Raw genomic sequence first — 16,263 nt, 5'->3', positions numbered from 1 at the left:
ACAGTGCACTTAACCAAAACTCTGCAGGAACAAGGGCTGACAGACCTGTTCTCCTAACAAAAAGTTCGTCGTGGCCCTCTGTGGAAATGAAGTGTCCTTCCCTGCACCAGCTGGCAAATGTGAAGAGACAAGGGGAGTGGATGGACTGGAATTCCAATTACGTGGTGCGAGGTTGGACATGGGTGCTACATCCAACTTCACTTTAATACTTCAAAGCCCTTCAGAGGCATTTTTAAACAAAAGGCTGAAATGCAAATCTCAGTTCTTGCCAGCTAGAAAAGAATTTTCCACATTCCTCTGAAATATTAGGCACGTTATTATTAATGTTGTGCAAAAAGTGGACATTAATTAATGCTGAACTGCAAAGAAATTCCAGTAGTATCACATATTTCACTCCTGCTGCTGCAGCAATGAGCTCATTATGAATAAAGAAATTAAAAACATATATCAGAAGGCACAATTAATGACCTTCCACTTATTATTAACTGTGAGCAACATACACCACCAGACTAGAATAAACGAGGAGGAACATATCTCAGCTTTTGTTACAGGATAAGATCACAGCCCAAAGCACACCCTTTGCTGAGAACAAAGTGTTTATCAAGTGACTTCAAAGATATTCACTGTGACCTTGAGCCAAACACTTAATATCTGCCATCCAGTAGGTTTTCTATCTACAAAACAGTAACAACAGTACTTACCTCCTGCAAATTCGAGGTTTAGGGTGTGGGGACACCTTTTCTGCTCTGTCCTTGCAAGGTGGATACTACAATGTTTGGGGACACCCTTAAGACTCCTTCAGCCACAGAAAGACGACAGTGAAATTACAACTCAAGGTAGCCTGGGAGGTATTTAGGAGCAGCCCCGGTGAAGGAGGAGCCGGGGGAACCAGAGACACCTGGGCATGGTGGCTGACAGCACCGAGAAGCCCAGCAAGGGGTGGTTACAGACAATCTGGGGGAAATTGGGCTCAAAGAGTCAGAGGTGAGACAAGATCAGCTGAAGTGGGTGAAGCAGATCAAGCAGGATAGGGTCAGTCAGTCAAAACTTTGGTTTTCAGCTGCCAGGAGGGGGGTGACACTTTTTTTTGCCAAGGTGTAGGGTTGCACAATCATCCTTAAAGACAAGAGCCAAAGCCACAGCTGCAGTAAGTCACTGATGCTCCAAGGACACCCGAGTGGCTCAGCTCCACGAGCAGATCTGGCTCAGGGACACCAGCTCTTTTCTTCAGCATTTGCCCGTTCCCAAGACATCTGTCACCTTGCAAATTAACCCAGGCTGACATTCAGCCAGGCACAGTGAACCTTTCAGCAGCTGCAGTGAACCTTCCCTGCAAGTTCCCATCTCAGATATTTATTTCAGTACTTCTTCCTTTCACATCTCTACTATTTTTACTATTTCCATCAGTCTTTTTGGCTTGAACTGAACTGTTTGCCTTCACATTACTTCTGTCATTGCTCTGCCCATATCCAATACGTGTGTCAGTGACTGCAAAATTCCATGAAGCTTAACTAAATCCATGTTTTCTGGTAAATAATAGCAGCGTGTCCCCCCGTTCAAAGAAAATTATGAGAGATTTATTAATGTAGCATCAAATGAATTTCTATTTTATGTAATTATGCATTGAATTTAAAAACGATGTCATGCAGGCAATCTTTAGAGTCATAATAGACAATTTGTAAGAAAGAACAAAGGAAAATAATGTTAATAAAACATTATGCCCTAAGCAAGAAATATGCTTCATATATCAAACATGAGTAAAGACAGTTATTTGATATAAAATGGAGGTGTGACCTTGTTGCAGAAGTGTTCATTACCTAACATTGCAACAAGCAAATTAATGGATTTTGGAATGGTGCAAATAACAGTAATAATAATAGTCATTTTGGTTCCTGGCATTTGCTTGCTGACAGCCAGATTTAGCAGCAAGTGGTTTGTGTTATTTTTTTATGAAAGGGATTTCAAATAGAATTCCACATAACCTTAAAGACATTACAGAAGCATGTGTCTAGTGCAAGGGTATTGATGAGTAATCAAGGCTTTGCAAATGCTCACAAGCCAAGCAGTGGAAGCCCATAAACAAAAGGCTGGCTGCCAGAAGAGTGTGTGCTTTATGCAAGGACACAGGTACGTGTGGTACTCTCAAGTATACAACATCCTGACACTCCAGTCCCCACATGGGAAGGTGATGATCATGGTTACTATGGAAGTTATGCAATTTCACGTGCATTTTGCATGTGATAAACGGTGATGAACAATTAGTCTGTTGATGCTCTTTGAGGGAACTGTAGCCCCATTGGGAGGTGTACAGTTGTCAGGTTTGAACTCCTTCCTCTCTGCAGAGTCCCTTGTTAAGCAATGTTGTCTAAATTTCCTCCTCCAGTAGGTCCCAGTTCAAATCTGGCCCTTCTGGGCTGGACTGTAGCTGCCCAGAGCCCTGTTAGCCAACACAGCACCACCTCAAATTATCAGCAAGAAACTTCATCTTCAGCATCTGATGGAGAAGGTTTGCCCTTCCCACCCCCTCAGCCTGTCTGCAGAGCACCGGGAGCAGGCCACAAGAATGATGTGCTATTCCAGGCAAAAATTTACTGCAAGAGTGACTGCTGCTCCTGGAGGAGTTGGACAGATAGGGAAAAGCTGATGGCACTGCAGTGATAGAGAGAGCACTGAAGCACACTGCCCCAGCTGAAGGATGTGCTGCCAAAATTTACAAAAGGGAGCAGGAAGCACTGTGCAGGGGGTTTTACCTCATTAAACCTCACAAAACCTAAACTGGGCCTCAGGAGCAGCTTGCAATGGAGCAAGTATTCTGTGTGGACCTGGCAGGGTTGCCTTTGTTTTTCAACAAAGATCACAAATAGATTTCTAAAACACTTTGATGTGTTTAAAATGGTGAAGTTCCTAGGCAAGCAGGTACAATAAAAGAAACATCTCTGCAAATGGAAACCCTCAGGCATATATGCCTTTCTAAATGCTATTGGAATTTTAAACTCTGATAATTGCTTTGTAATGTAAGTAATTGCATTATGAGCATGAACACCACAGCTCATGCATCACCACGGCTGCACTTTCGGCTCTGCCTTCAGTCATTTCTCTCAAAGTACACTCTGATTGCAGTAGGCTTCAATCTAACTCATAGCAAGTGCTAAAGTGAGATCATTTAATGGACAAACCTGGTTTCTCTGCAGCTATCTGTTCAAGACTGGCAGAGGGAGGAGGCCCTGCACTGTGGGGAAATGCTGGGCACCAGCTCCAATGCTGGGAGCCTGTCCTGGCATGGGAAAAGAGCTCCAGCAGCATTTCCAGAGGGCACCTAATGCCTTTTGGTGTCTACAGCCGTGATTTATTAGAGACCAGTAGGACAAGGCAACTTTTCTAACACAGAAAATTTCCCTCCTCAAAGTGAAACAAATTAAAATGGAGAAGGCTGAAAACAAACCTGGTTGCGCCTTTGCAAGCTGTTGTTTCATTCAGACTTGCTCTGAATTTAGAAGCTTCAGAGGCTGCATCTAAAATGTATTCAGTCTGCCCTGGGTTCTGTGCCTTTCTCCTCACCCATCACCATGCAGGCTGATGTCCAGCAGCCCACAGCAGCTGCCCCACACAGCCTCCTTGCCCCAGGGGCAGGTGCCAGGGCAGACACAAGGAGCTGCCTTCCTCCCCTCCACCTCTTCTGTGGACTAACATACACAGTAAATCACAAAACCCCCCCCCAGCTGCATCAGGGAGGGAATGAAATGAGGAGGGAAACTGTCTGGAGGTTCAGGAGATGTTGGATTTGGTACGTGGCAACCAGCAACTCCCCAAAGCTGCAGTAGGATCTCCATGGTGCTGGGCTATAGGTGACCAACCTGTTGCTGGTAGGTCCTCCCATGAGTTTGCTGCTTATGCTTTTCGTGGAATTTGGGCTGAAATTGTGTGGTGGGTGCCTGCTGCTGAGTTTCGGGGGTGAAAGTTTCACAAAATAGCATCACAGTTTACGAGCAGTGGCCTGGAGAGGAAATGCTGTGTTTTCTCTGTGTTAAGGGCTCTGAAGCATTTAATTGAAAATCTTTAGCAGCCCTGTACTTAGGAAGAGGAGCTGGGAATTTAATGGTCGGTTTTTAGTGTCAAATGTGTGCCTTTCGCTATTTCTGGGGAGAAAAATAAAAAAAGCCAAATTGAGACTCTATCCTGCTTTGCAAATACTCAGTAACGACCTCAAAAAAAGGTGCCAAATTCTGCAGTCAAGCTTTCTCCTAGATGTCCTTCTCCCCTAGATCCCAGGAGGGGACAGGTTCTCTCCCAAATCCTTGGGTTTTGGGGCAAAAGCAAAAACTCCTCTCCCTGTGTCCTTCCAGAAGAGCCATCCCAGGTGCACCCCGCAGCTCTGAGCTTCTTGCTGGGTGCTCAGGACTGGGTGCATCCCATCATAACTGGGGACGGGGCAAGGGCTGCACTGTGCTCCCACAGAGCCCAGCACAACAAGCAATCATCCACATTTGGGATAGGAGTGTGTTTTAACCACACCTGTACCCGTGCCCCAGACCTTTTGGCCATGCTGCAGTTGTAGTCATTATCACCCCTGAGAATGCTGCGATCTTCTGTGCTTTCAGTTCCTCAATTACATTGATTATCACATTAAACATTCCTGGTACTACAGGAACAAACTAAAAATAATAAGCTTGTATCTTCCTAATACAAATGAAACCCATTTGTACTACTAAAAGTGCAGCAAGTTCATTGTTTCACAGTAATGAAGCTTTCATCTCAAGAGATTCAATTCATAAAAAATACTTGCCAAGGCTTTGCACATTTTCTTTTTTTTTTAACTGCCATCAACGGTCCTTTAAGTTCATATCTTATTCAGCATTAGACCAGCAATTGAAATAAAAGGGAACAGACACAAAAAAGCAGAAAAAACCCACCATCTCTGATGGCAGGGACCCCACATCACCCTCAGCCAGGCAGCCCTGTGCCCACCCAGGCTGAAGGCATTGTGCACCTTCCCCTGCTATAAATAGCTGCAGACACCTTTGTTCCACTTCCCAAAATAGAGACACGTTGCAAAGGAGATAGGAAGAGCAAAACACTGTACATAAGCTCTGTTTTTATATCTATAAATATGAATTTGTAACCAAACCCACACAGGCTGGGCAATAGCCCAGCTGAGGAGATGCTATCTGCAGGCATCTGCAGGGGAACCAATTGAAGGATGAAGACACCAGGTGGGGATTGAGGAACAAGCAGGTTTTTGATGCTTTTCCACTTCTCCCCATGACATGGTCCAAGTCACAACACTGCTATTAAAATGTATAACATAAAAATTGAGATCTGGCCACTCCAGAGTTTCAGCAAAGGTAAACAATCCATCTTCAGGTCTGCTTGCTGCCCCCATAGGTCAGGACAGGCTTCGAGGGAGCATTTCCTGCTCCAGAAGAGTTGTGTGGAGGCACATGGCACCCAGGCTCTGCTCTGATGCTCCCCTGGGGGAGATGAACTCCTGCTACCCCTAGGCAAAACAAAATGATCCTGTTTTTCCCAGCCTGGTGGTTTCTGGTGACAGAATGGCACTGGGTGACAGTGCTGCTGGACCTGACCTCTCTCCATCCTTCCCTCCATGAAGGGATCCTGGAGATTAAGCCAGCCAGGACATGCCTGCAGACATCCCTCCCATCAGGGGCTCCATCTGCTTCCCTTCCATCAAGAGGCACAGGCTCAGAGATCTGATAGCAGCAAAGGCTTTCAAGTTTCAGGAAGAACACAAAGGCAGGAAAGAGGTGGAGGAGAGGCTTCCCCTTGTAATTTCCCTTCAAGCCTGAAACAGCAGCACCTGACTCCACACAGTGGGGTCTCACCTGCCCACACCAAGTCTCAGCACCCACAGCGGCAGCAGGAGAGCAGGAAAGGGAAGAACAAGCTTCAATCTCCCCTTTCCTTCCTGACTGGGTGGAAGTCAGGCCTTGCTTATCACAACTTGGATTATCTAGAAACTCATCCCTTAACCACAATGAGGTCGTGTACCCGACATGCTCAACTGCATCAACAACGGGCTTGAATATATCAGCCCTCACTTTTCAGAACCATTGTCACCCATACTCCTTGATAAATGAAGGTCTGAGCGCTTTTACCTTTGCTGGCATGGGCAACACATTTGCACTCAAGCTTTTTCCTGCTAAAATTAAAGACCTTGAAACCACAGGTCTGAATCAAACAGGGCTGGATCAGGCCTCCCCAGGTATTAGAGATGCCACACCACCTTATGGGAACACAGATTTTGTCCCAAATTGCTGACATCCATGGAGTATGATCTCCTTACTGCCAGAGCTGCCTGGAAGAGCCTTCCTCCAGCTGCTGGTGCTTCCCAGGGCTGGGCAAGCTTTCACAGTGAGCTCAAAACCCTCTTGCAGGGATGGAAAAACATCTCATGGATCTGGTGCTTTGTTGCTGTTTGTTGTGATGATTCAGAGGAATTAGTGCCATGGGACATAAGGCAAGTGAGGAAATATAGAGAGGGCTGTGGGTTGCCCCATGCCTGCCTTGTGAACCTCCCTTGCTCTTCACCCTCCCTCTGCTCACTTCTGGCAAGGGCTGCTGGAAGGTTTGGAAAGAGGAATCTAGGAGTGGTTTTAATTCCTGATTTATCTGGTAAAAAGCATTGGAAGCAGCTCAGTTGCACTCATTTAGTATTTTATGTCCCCTCCACTATGCTGGTGGGCTCGGCATCACAGAAAGCCCCACACAGAGCAGGACAGTCCCACTGGGACAAGCACAGCAGGCACAGGGAGTTGGAGTTTTCTGTCTGGTGCACACCATGAACACTCACCTCCAGTCCCAAACCATTCTCTCATCCCTCAGGAGCCCCAGGCAACTCTCACCACAGAGCTCCCTGGCCTCCAGCATCCTTCACTTGCACTGACTTGCTGAGCACAAACACTCACTACTTCAAACACAGAGCGTTCTTAGCCGCACCTTGGATCAACTTTTCCAGCAATACTCGTTCCTAGGAAAGAAAAGTCTTCAGTGAGCACCTTCCCTGCAGCTTGAGCAGGCACTAGAGCACAGGCAGCACTTTGCTGTTTGTGAAGAGGGGGTCAGGCAGCAGGGGCTCATTACCAGAGCCAGAGGGCAACCAGGCAGCATCAAACCCACCAGGAACACCTCCTGCAGAAAGTCACCCTGTCTCTGAATCTTTGTACTTGGTGATCAGTCCCACGCAAGGCCAGAAAACTGGCTTATTAAAGCATGAACTGCTGAGCCCCTCATTAAATGCCAACCTCATCTTCTCCTGGGGTATTATTTACCCTGCAGATGGGGTTACTGACCCTGGAGCAGCAAAAAGGATTTCTAGCACAGATGAGGCAATTGGGGCACATTTGCCATCCATAGGGTAATACCATGCTGTCTCACAGAGAAGCTGCTTCCCACACACATCAGAAAATATCCAGTATAGCTGCATGCACACAAGGCATATGTTTCTGTATAAGGTATCTATATAGTGTAGCTCCCCTTTCTGCTTTCACTGTGTTTTATCTTTAAATTGGGAGAGCTTTTTAGTAGCAAATCATCAGAGAGGAGCTGCTAGTTACCAAGGAGATTCTCTGATGAATCAGAGACTGACTGGTATAAGACCTAGACAGGCTGTAGCTTCTTAATTTGCAAGACCTTACATTTTAAACAGGGGAAAAAAAGATCCTATCACAACCAACTGTGGACCTCACCAGCAAAAGCTGCTTTTCTTTTTGCCATAGAAGCAAACAACAAGAGCACAGCATGGGAAATCAGTGAGCAGCCAGAGACGAACAGGAGCATCTCTCCAGCACATTCTTGACTCAGAAAAGCAAACACCACCCAAGGACAAAGTGGTCTGATGGAGGTGACTGAGGGAAAGGCTGGGAAGCCCCTGACTTCACACCAGCACGGGCAAGGGTACGCAGGGATGAGTGAGCGCTGGAGAAAGAGCAGCGCGCCTGCTCCCGCACAGCCCTGACATTTCGGGAGGCGGAGGGTGCACAGCCAGCCAGGTGCTGCCTGTTTGTGTGCTGGCCACGGGCTCTGCTCAGTATTGGGACTGCCCCAACCCTGATCTCGTTTTTCTGCCTGACTCCTGCAGCTTTCTTCCAAGGAGCAGGTGAGAGGGATGAACTTTGCCAAATGACAGAGAAGGCACCTACTCCACACCGAGCATCCTGCCCTGATGGAAATGTCCATCATGCCCCAGAGGAGTCACGGCAGCCAAGGATGCACAGGCAGAGCGGATTTCAAGAAGAGTTTTTATAAATGTGGGGAGAACAAGGAGCTTCGTGAAATAAAGTTTGGAGAGAGAAAGCTCAGCTTTTTTTGGGTTGACTTTATTCAGAGGGTCTTCACACCCACTTCCTTCTGACAGCTTGTTTCTGTGTAGTTGCTGAATTCTGGTGCTTTGCCTCTATTTAAAAACCAAAAGTAATTAAAACTTCCTGGGAGCTGTGAAAGCAGCAAGAAATACTTGGACACATTGAGAGACAAGATATTTGGAAGCCTTCTGCTGGTAGATAGGCTGTTTTCCCAAAGGTGGCAACTACAGAAGTATGTAGATGAGAGGGAAAATCTCCCTGTCACATCCCATTGAAATCTCCATTTTAGGCACTGCTACTCCGCTGCTGCTCAGGTAAACCTGATCCTTATGGGGGGAAGCTGCTGGATGGGCTGAGGCATTTGGGATGGGAACAGCGGGAGAACTTAGGGAAGTACTGGGAAATGGAGAGTAAAGCATGTATTAGAGCAAATTCAGGTTCTACTGCTAAGTGTACACTGGAAAAGGATTTCCTGGGGCGATTACATCTGACAAGAGGCTGGCACAAGCCAGGCTTTAACTGAGGAATCGAGTGAAGGATGTTTTATTAGTCAAACATTTTCAACTGCTGCTTTGAGTTTAAATTACACTTGTTCATCTGAGGAATGAATTCGCTGTTGGTAGCATTTGTGGGCTGGAGCTAGAGGCTTACAGTAATGTCTAAGTGATGCATATTGTGATGTTTCAACTTATTAGTGTACCCTATGGACCTCATTTGGAAAGCAAAATACTCCAGAATGCTGCAATAGAGACTGAAAACAACATATGGGGTAGGGAAGGGACACAAGAAACACTCCCTGACAGCAAGCTGCTCTCAGAACCACAAAGAAAAACTGCCAGGAAATTCCAGGCTGTGGCTCACAGCCAGGGGGGAACTCACTGTCCATTCCCCTCCAACTTCACACACAGGAGCTCATACAGCATTCACTGGCAGCGCTCCCCAGCTGTGTCAGGCAAGCTAAAGATGTAGGAGTAACGAATTAAAACAGGCTGCCAGCTTTAATGTACTTATTGGGGCTTCAGGTCTTATTGACTTCATATTTATGCTCTGTACTGGTTTTAGGGTGGAGTTGAACTCATTTACATGTTTGCATGTAAAACAGAGAAGGACTAAGGAAGCAGTAACTGCACACAAACTTCCCATAGGCAGAGCACAAACTTCCACACTCTTCCCAGCTTCCAGGCATGGCAGTATACCACAGCAGTGCCATTACCCCAACCCTAGGCTGGTTGGGAATATCCATATTCCTCAGAATGCATTCAGAGTTCATTTTTCCAAATGTGTACAAGCAGCAGAAGCCGCTGGAACAGGAACTGTATTAAACACAGTGATTTTAATCCACACAGTGGTTTTAATCTCAGAGTAGCAAACAGGCAGGTTAGGGATTTACAATCAGAAAAACTGAGGCAGTGAGCATTTAAATTCTTTGGATAAAAACTTGAAGCTGAATAGAACAGGTGTCCAGATGGGAACTTAAATCTTCACTTGCACTTTGTAATAGCATACTCTGGACATTGCTTGCTTGTGATTTTTGCTGCACAGCACCATTGGTCTGAGCATGGGGACCAGCAGTAGCAAAGCCCCTTGTGGTGTGATCCCTGGGCTGGACGAGCAGCTGCACTCTGCCTTCCCTTGTGAATTTTGACTGCAGTAAATGAGTAGGAGATTGAGAGTTGTCTAAACCTAAAGTGGCTTTGGAGATAGGTTTGCCACCAGCACCATTTGCCTGTGTAAACACCTGGAGTAAGGTCAGGGAAAGAGGTGGGGATTTATGAGGAATGTAAACTGCCAGGTGAAGGGTGGTTTCCACCAAGCAGTGGTTCTTGACAGCACATTTGGTTCCTCCTACTAACCTGGTGTGGGAATGAGGAGAGATTTTGTTAGTTAGATAACACTAAAATACAAAGAGACTGGCAGAGCTTGCTCCAGACCTCCACACATTCCTACGTGGTGTTTATCAGTTATTCTCAGCACACAGAGTGTCTGTTGCTGAGCACAGAGTCCAGGCACTGGGGAAACCTATGAAACAGCCATACAGATTAGCTCTCTGTCACAATCCACTCAGTTCCACTGGAGGAAATCCTGCCTTTTCCTAGGAGGCCTTCACTGCACCACTAAAAACCTTTTTACTCTCCAGCAGCCCCTTGACAGGGCAGGTGGGTTTTGCCTCACAGGGATACCCAGCAGTAGCCTCAGGCACTGGGTCTTTGCCACCCAAAAAATGTGGGTAGATAGATGCCACAAGGTATTTTCCCTGTGTGCCCAGCATGGTGTCCCAGCACTGCCTGACCTCAGCCACTACCCCAGGAGCCCCAAGGCTGCAGTGGGTTGAGTCAGCCAGGTTCAGGAGCAGCACTCAGGACCAGCCTAGCACTTCCCTTGCCCTGGAAGGCAAAGCTCCGTGCTGGAACAGCAGGGAGGTGCAGGATCATTCCTGACAACCTTCTCTGAATGACCCACATTGCATCAAGGGCTCTGGAGGGAGCCTGCAGCCAGCGCTCTTCAGATGGGAGCATAGGATTTGCAACATGGGGCCCAAGGGAGACAAGGAGCACAGCCATGGGCAAGGAAAGCAGAAGGCTTCAGCACCTTTCTCACCTTCAAAGCTGGTAATTGTTTCTTATTTCCCTCTCTACTTTTTCTTTTAAACGAACTGGAGAAGTCACCCCTTCTCTGTGCTGCTTTGCATGCCAGGTGCAGGCTGCTGGGCAATACCAACACCAAGCACTGAACCTTCCAAGTCCAGTGCCTTTCAGGCTACTATCCAGAATGCCAGAGGCAACCCAGCAGACTGGAACATTGCATGTGTCCAGAATGGCCCAACTCCTCTCCCCTTTATCCTTCAGGATCATTTGGTAGGTCAGTGCACCCATAGCCAGGTGCAGGATGTTGTGCCAACAGAGGGCAGGGATAGCAAGGGAGTCTCCTGGTTTTTTGCATGCTTGTTCAGAGGCTGCAAATGCAGAAGTACAGCTGCTTGCAGCACTGCAGGTGAAGGGCAGGCAGAGGCAGCAAAACCCTATCAATCAAGGGGTCTGCATGAGCTTCCTGAAATGATGCATGGGGGGGACATTCCAGAAGTCCCCACTCCCACAGGATTGTCCCTTTGGAGCACTGCAGCTCTGCAGTGCCTCTTGGGCTGAGCAGTGCTTTTGGCTCATATCTAGTTTAAATGCAACAAGCATCCTCCCCTACGCAGGTGCAAGCCACAAGCACCATTATTCCGGACATATGAGACACTTACAGCAACACTGCCTCTCTCTTAATGGAAGAGAGGCATCACAGCAGTAGCTACACCGTGGGCCATTAACTTACTGCCAGGCAGATTGATCCCAGACTTTAACATGTGTTTAACTAGAGGTCTAGAGCAGAGATATCGCAGTGCAACTGTAGAAATGCACTTTTACAGGAATAGCTTTAGTGCTGGTTGAACTCAGTGGCAAAGCTGACTCTGGCTTCCATGTGGCCAGGGACTCACATCTGTGTTCCCAGGCAAACACTGTTGGGTGGAATATTTGGTTGTTAACAAAAAGTATGAGGCAGTGTAATTTCATTAAATGTTTCACCAGAAATTAGGCAGAAAATCACTTAAATGTCATTTATGTAAAACTTCCCCAGTACAGAACTGAAGATCTGCACTTCTGATGCAGCCCCACAGATGCTGGTAACTCTTGTGCTTCAGGCACATAGATATTCCTTGCTGGGCTGCATCCAGATCAAGTTGGCTTCACTTAGCACAGCACAGGCACATACCTGCCCCTTACTGCCCAACCATCATCTCCCAGCTGCCCTGTTGGGGTGTGCAGGAGGGATAAGAGGCCAAATTTCTATATAATGTCAGTCAGTTTAATTGCAATTTGCTCAGCAGAGCCCTGCCCATTTCTAAAACAGGTCAGTTGTACCCCTCTCTTGGTGAGCTGGTCTTGCTAACTGGTACGTGTCCAGCAGCAGTTATTTTCCTCCTGATATCAATGGATTTAAAATTGCCTTTAATTTGAGCTTTCAAAAATCCCACTTTGTTTCTCAGCAATTAGCTTCTGTTCTGGGTTTGAGCTGAACAGTAGCCCTCCACACCAAAGACATGACAAACTGTCCATTTTTTATTCTGCTTTAATTCTTAACTCTGTTTTTGATGTGTAAAGGCTGGTGGGGAGATGAAATGTATCCCATATGAGGGAAGCACCAAGTTAAAACCTCAAGAATGTTTTAAGCCCATCCATGTCCCACTCACATGCTTACAGTAGGGTTTATTCTCTAAAAACTGAAGTCTGATCCCTGCTAACGACACAGTTAATTATCTCTGAGTGAAGCTGTGAGGTTCTGAGGAGCACTGGACATTTCAGAGGCAGGGGAGCCTGTTGGGAAGAACTCCAGCAGTGCCAGATCACCTGACAGGTCTCAGCACTGCAGGCTCCCCTCCAAGGACCAGCAGGTCAGCATTAGGAGGCAAAGGTTGTTCCTGGGATTTTCTGTCAGCACAAGGTCCGAGTGTAGAAGGAAAAGAGCTTTCCCCCCCTCACCTATCTCCAGCCCTCTCACTTCCCACTCAGCACATGTCCATCCTTCTGTGTCTCCCCGCTCTGTCATCTCTATTAGGTTTCCTACCCAGGCCTTATTCTACCTCCCCAGCTGTCCTCAAGCTAAGCACTACATCTGACACTGCAAATTGCCTTATTCTCACTGTCTCTTCCCATCCCTCTGCTCTCCATCCCATGGCCTCCTGCCCTCTGTACTGCCCCCACACCAGCTCTAGAGCCATCATGACATTCTTATATGAGGGATAGTGTGCTTCCAGCACCTTGAAAAAACCCTCCAGCCAAACTATTAAAACCATTTAATACCACTTCTGACTGGTACAGGCATTGAACTACTTAAAATAATTGCATTTCTCACTAGTTACAGATAAAACAGACCCTTTTTAATCATTTTTTAATCATTAAGATATGGCCTAATGTGCATTACGAGATTATTAACAGCTCCATAAGTGATATAACAGATACAAGACCAAAAGCTAAGTCATAAATGTTCTCAGATGCCTGTAGATTAATCATTTTATATCTCCATAGGAGCATTCACCAAGGCTTTCCATCATCCTACAGCCTTAAAGCCACAAGACAGCTCTGCCTTTCCTACAGGAGGCAGAAGGGAAGGGAGGCACTTGTTTGCCTCCAAATAGAAGTTGTTGAAAAAGCTGAAACGGGACATAGAAATTTTGATTCTTCAGTTTTCTGTTTCACCCAGTGACAAAACAGTGCCTTGGTGTGTCTATCCTCTACAGCAATTATAAAATTAATACTGCTTTTAAAGTGTTTTTTCTTCAGCTCTTTCTTGAAAGTATACATCCTCCTTTCGTGGGCTCACACTGTACTGTTTGTATTTTTGAAATTGATTGCAGACTCCTGATCCATAAAAATAAGCAATGCCATCAGCAAAACAAGAGCACAGGTGCTGCTGAAAAGTGCAGTCAGTGCTCAGAATCTGAGCTTGTGGTTACACAGCCAGAGACAGAAACCCACAGCCTCCTTCCTGCAGCACTGGGGCCAATTTCCCTCCCTTTGGGGATTAAAGAGATGCCCACACAGCAGTGTCTGAGCTCTGTGTACCCCTATCGAGTGCTCTAAGTGCTCAAGAAGCAGCACAGCTTGGTTTTAATTGCATAAGCACACAGCTTCTTCAAACTCCACTCAGGCCCACACTGAAGGATCTGAAGTGGTCTTTAGAGCAGTCACAGCTCCAGATGCATCAGCCTCCTTTGCATACACGGAAGGTGCTTGAGAGCTCCCATCCTTGCTCCTGCAGCACAAATCACAGCGTTTCATTTTATGCTGGTGAATCAAAAGGACCAGTGAATTACTGATGTCAGAGTGGTCAGGGAAAGCAAGACAAAGCTTGAGCAGAAAGGCTCTACCAGAATTCACTGGAAAGCATCAGATGAGTTTAATCCATCTCCTTTTTGTCTTCACAACCACACTCAATGCAGAAGCAGTACATTTCATCAGGGCACCAGTAAGTCACAGCACTACTCCCAGCCTGGTATCTGCAGGAAGAACCATCGTGTCACACACAAAAACACCCATTCCAGACTGGCCATTTTTGGATTTTTGTTTGCACCTGACACAAGCACTGAGCCACGCTCATAAGTCAGTCAAAGCATCTGCAGCTTCCACAGGCAAACTCATCATGTGAGACAAGTGGCTCACTTGTTCTCACCATGGCTAACGATCATGAACTGGGAGGCTGAAATTTCAGTTCATGCCAGTGAATACAATAATCATCAATAAATTCTGTCCACAAATAACCAGAAAAGTCCTGAGCTGTGCTATGGACCAAGGATGGAAAGAAGACTACTTTATGCCTCAGTTGTTTGTGATCACTCCAACACTCCCAAAATTGGCTACCTAACAATTAGATTTAATGAGTTATTGCTATAGCCTAGCCCAGAACAGCTCAGTGGTATATCATTAGATCTGCTGTCTGACACTACAGACAGCTGCTCCCGTCCGAAATCACCCATTGGAGTGCATGCACTTTTTCAGCTAGAGGCAGTGCCTTCAGAGCTTGAGCATTAGGCCAAGACCAACCAGGTACTCAGGTCAGGCAATTAGAACCATTAAAGACCTTCTAGACAGTCCTGCATATGCTGTAAGGAAGGGTTGTTTGTTTAGGGGAGGCAGCCAGCAGGGAAAAGGGAAAGCAAATGCCTCATCCCTGATCAGAAGCATTACAGACTGGAGCTCCCTGTTGTGGGACCATGGCCAAGCTATTGCTTCTCCAAGGACCTGGCCAAAATCCAGCCCTTAAAAAGCATTATTGGTGGCATGTTGTTAGGTGTCCTGAGGAGGAAGGTATTACAGATATGGGTTATCACTCATTATTGCTGTCAATTTTATAGGACAAGTGTCAGCAAAACTCAGCCAGGGCCTCGTGCTTCTGGTGCCAGCAGGAGCCCACAGCCCTGGAAAAGCAGGTCAGGCACCCTCATGCTTGGCACCAGCTGGGGACAGGGCCACTGCTGAGGGCTACCACAGACAAGCCCTGCCAGAGCTCAAATCTGTGTAATTTTATATCTTTCCCAAAACTCCTTTTTCTTCCTGCAGCTTTAACTGAAAGCCCCGACTGTGCTTTTCCCAGTGAGGTGACTCAGTGCCCACATGTATCTTCTCCTGGCTGCACCCTCACATTTTCCCCCCAAGCTGCTTCCCCATCAGGGGCATCCACAGGAGCACTCAGGCTCAGTCTCATTCTACAAACCATCTGGTACAGGCAGCATCAATCAGCTTCCCTCAGGCAAGATCTAATTATTAACAGTGGAATTTTCCAAATATTGATTCATTTTAGCCTAAATAATCTCATTCTGTTATTATTGCCTACAAAGCTGGTTCTACTTCACCTTCCACAATACTTTAAAAGTGACTTAGCTGCATCAAAGGTAACTCACATGTAATAGCAGCAGAGCCAGGCCAGGTTTAGCACAGTCCATCAGCTAAACTGAAACTCCCAGACCCCGACCTGCTCCTGTCAGACAGTGACAGGCATAAATCAATACACTCATTTCTGCACTCCTTGTCCATGACTGCATGCCAGCAACAGGGAGGGAAGTGCATACATTCAGCCTCATTGAATTTTAATGTAGATTACAATGAACACAAAAAGTGGCATCTTTGTGCAATACAATATACTCATTTCACCCCAGAAGGCTGCAATGCAGGGACTAAAAATATTTAGGAAACAATGTACATATAAATAGGAAATACATCAGACTACTGGACACAGTACCTTGGATCACAAAGAACAGTTTTCCACTTGCTTGCAAGCATTCTTCCCCATGTCCAGCACCTCTCAAAAAAAAACCCCCAAAAAAACAAACAAACAAAAAAAAAAAAAGCCAGCTCTCAAAATTTCTTGAAAATATCTCACCAAGAAATACCCCAAAACAAAACCCCAA

The 16,263-nt window shown here is 46.4% G+C and overlaps 1 protein-coding gene across 9 annotated transcripts in view; it reads left to right on the top strand.

Annotated features, from left to right (window-relative positions):
• Window positions 1-16,263, top strand: part of KCNMB2 (potassium calcium-activated channel subfamily M regulatory beta subunit 2) — a 142,281-nt gene that overhangs the window by 82,557 nt on the left and 43,461 nt on the right. Inside the window, exons 1-2 of one of the 9 annotated variants that reach the window (XM_042041974.1) lie at window positions 7,616-7,911; window positions 8,096-8,632. The exons of 5 other annotated variants lie outside the window; for them this stretch is intronic. In XM_042041974.1, coding sequence (XP_041897908.1) covers window positions 8,559-8,632 — 74 coding nt within the window. In that variant the 5' untranslated portion in view covers window positions 7,616-7,911; window positions 8,096-8,558. Of the gene's footprint in view, window positions 1-7,613; window positions 8,633-16,263 lie in introns of those variants that run through there. 3 more of the 9 variants (XM_042041973.1, XM_042041975.1, XM_042041972.1) reach the window with 3 other exon arrangements.

This window comes from Corvus kubaryi, unplaced genomic scaffold (assembly GCF_017639235.1).
Source record: "Corvus kubaryi isolate FWS band 111438036 unplaced genomic scaffold, C.kubaryi_AGA036_p1.0 37397, whole genome shotgun sequence".
Lineage (NCBI taxonomy): Eukaryota > Metazoa > Chordata > Aves > Passeriformes > Corvidae > Corvus > Corvus kubaryi.
This window is presented reverse-complemented; position numbering and strand designations above follow the sequence as displayed.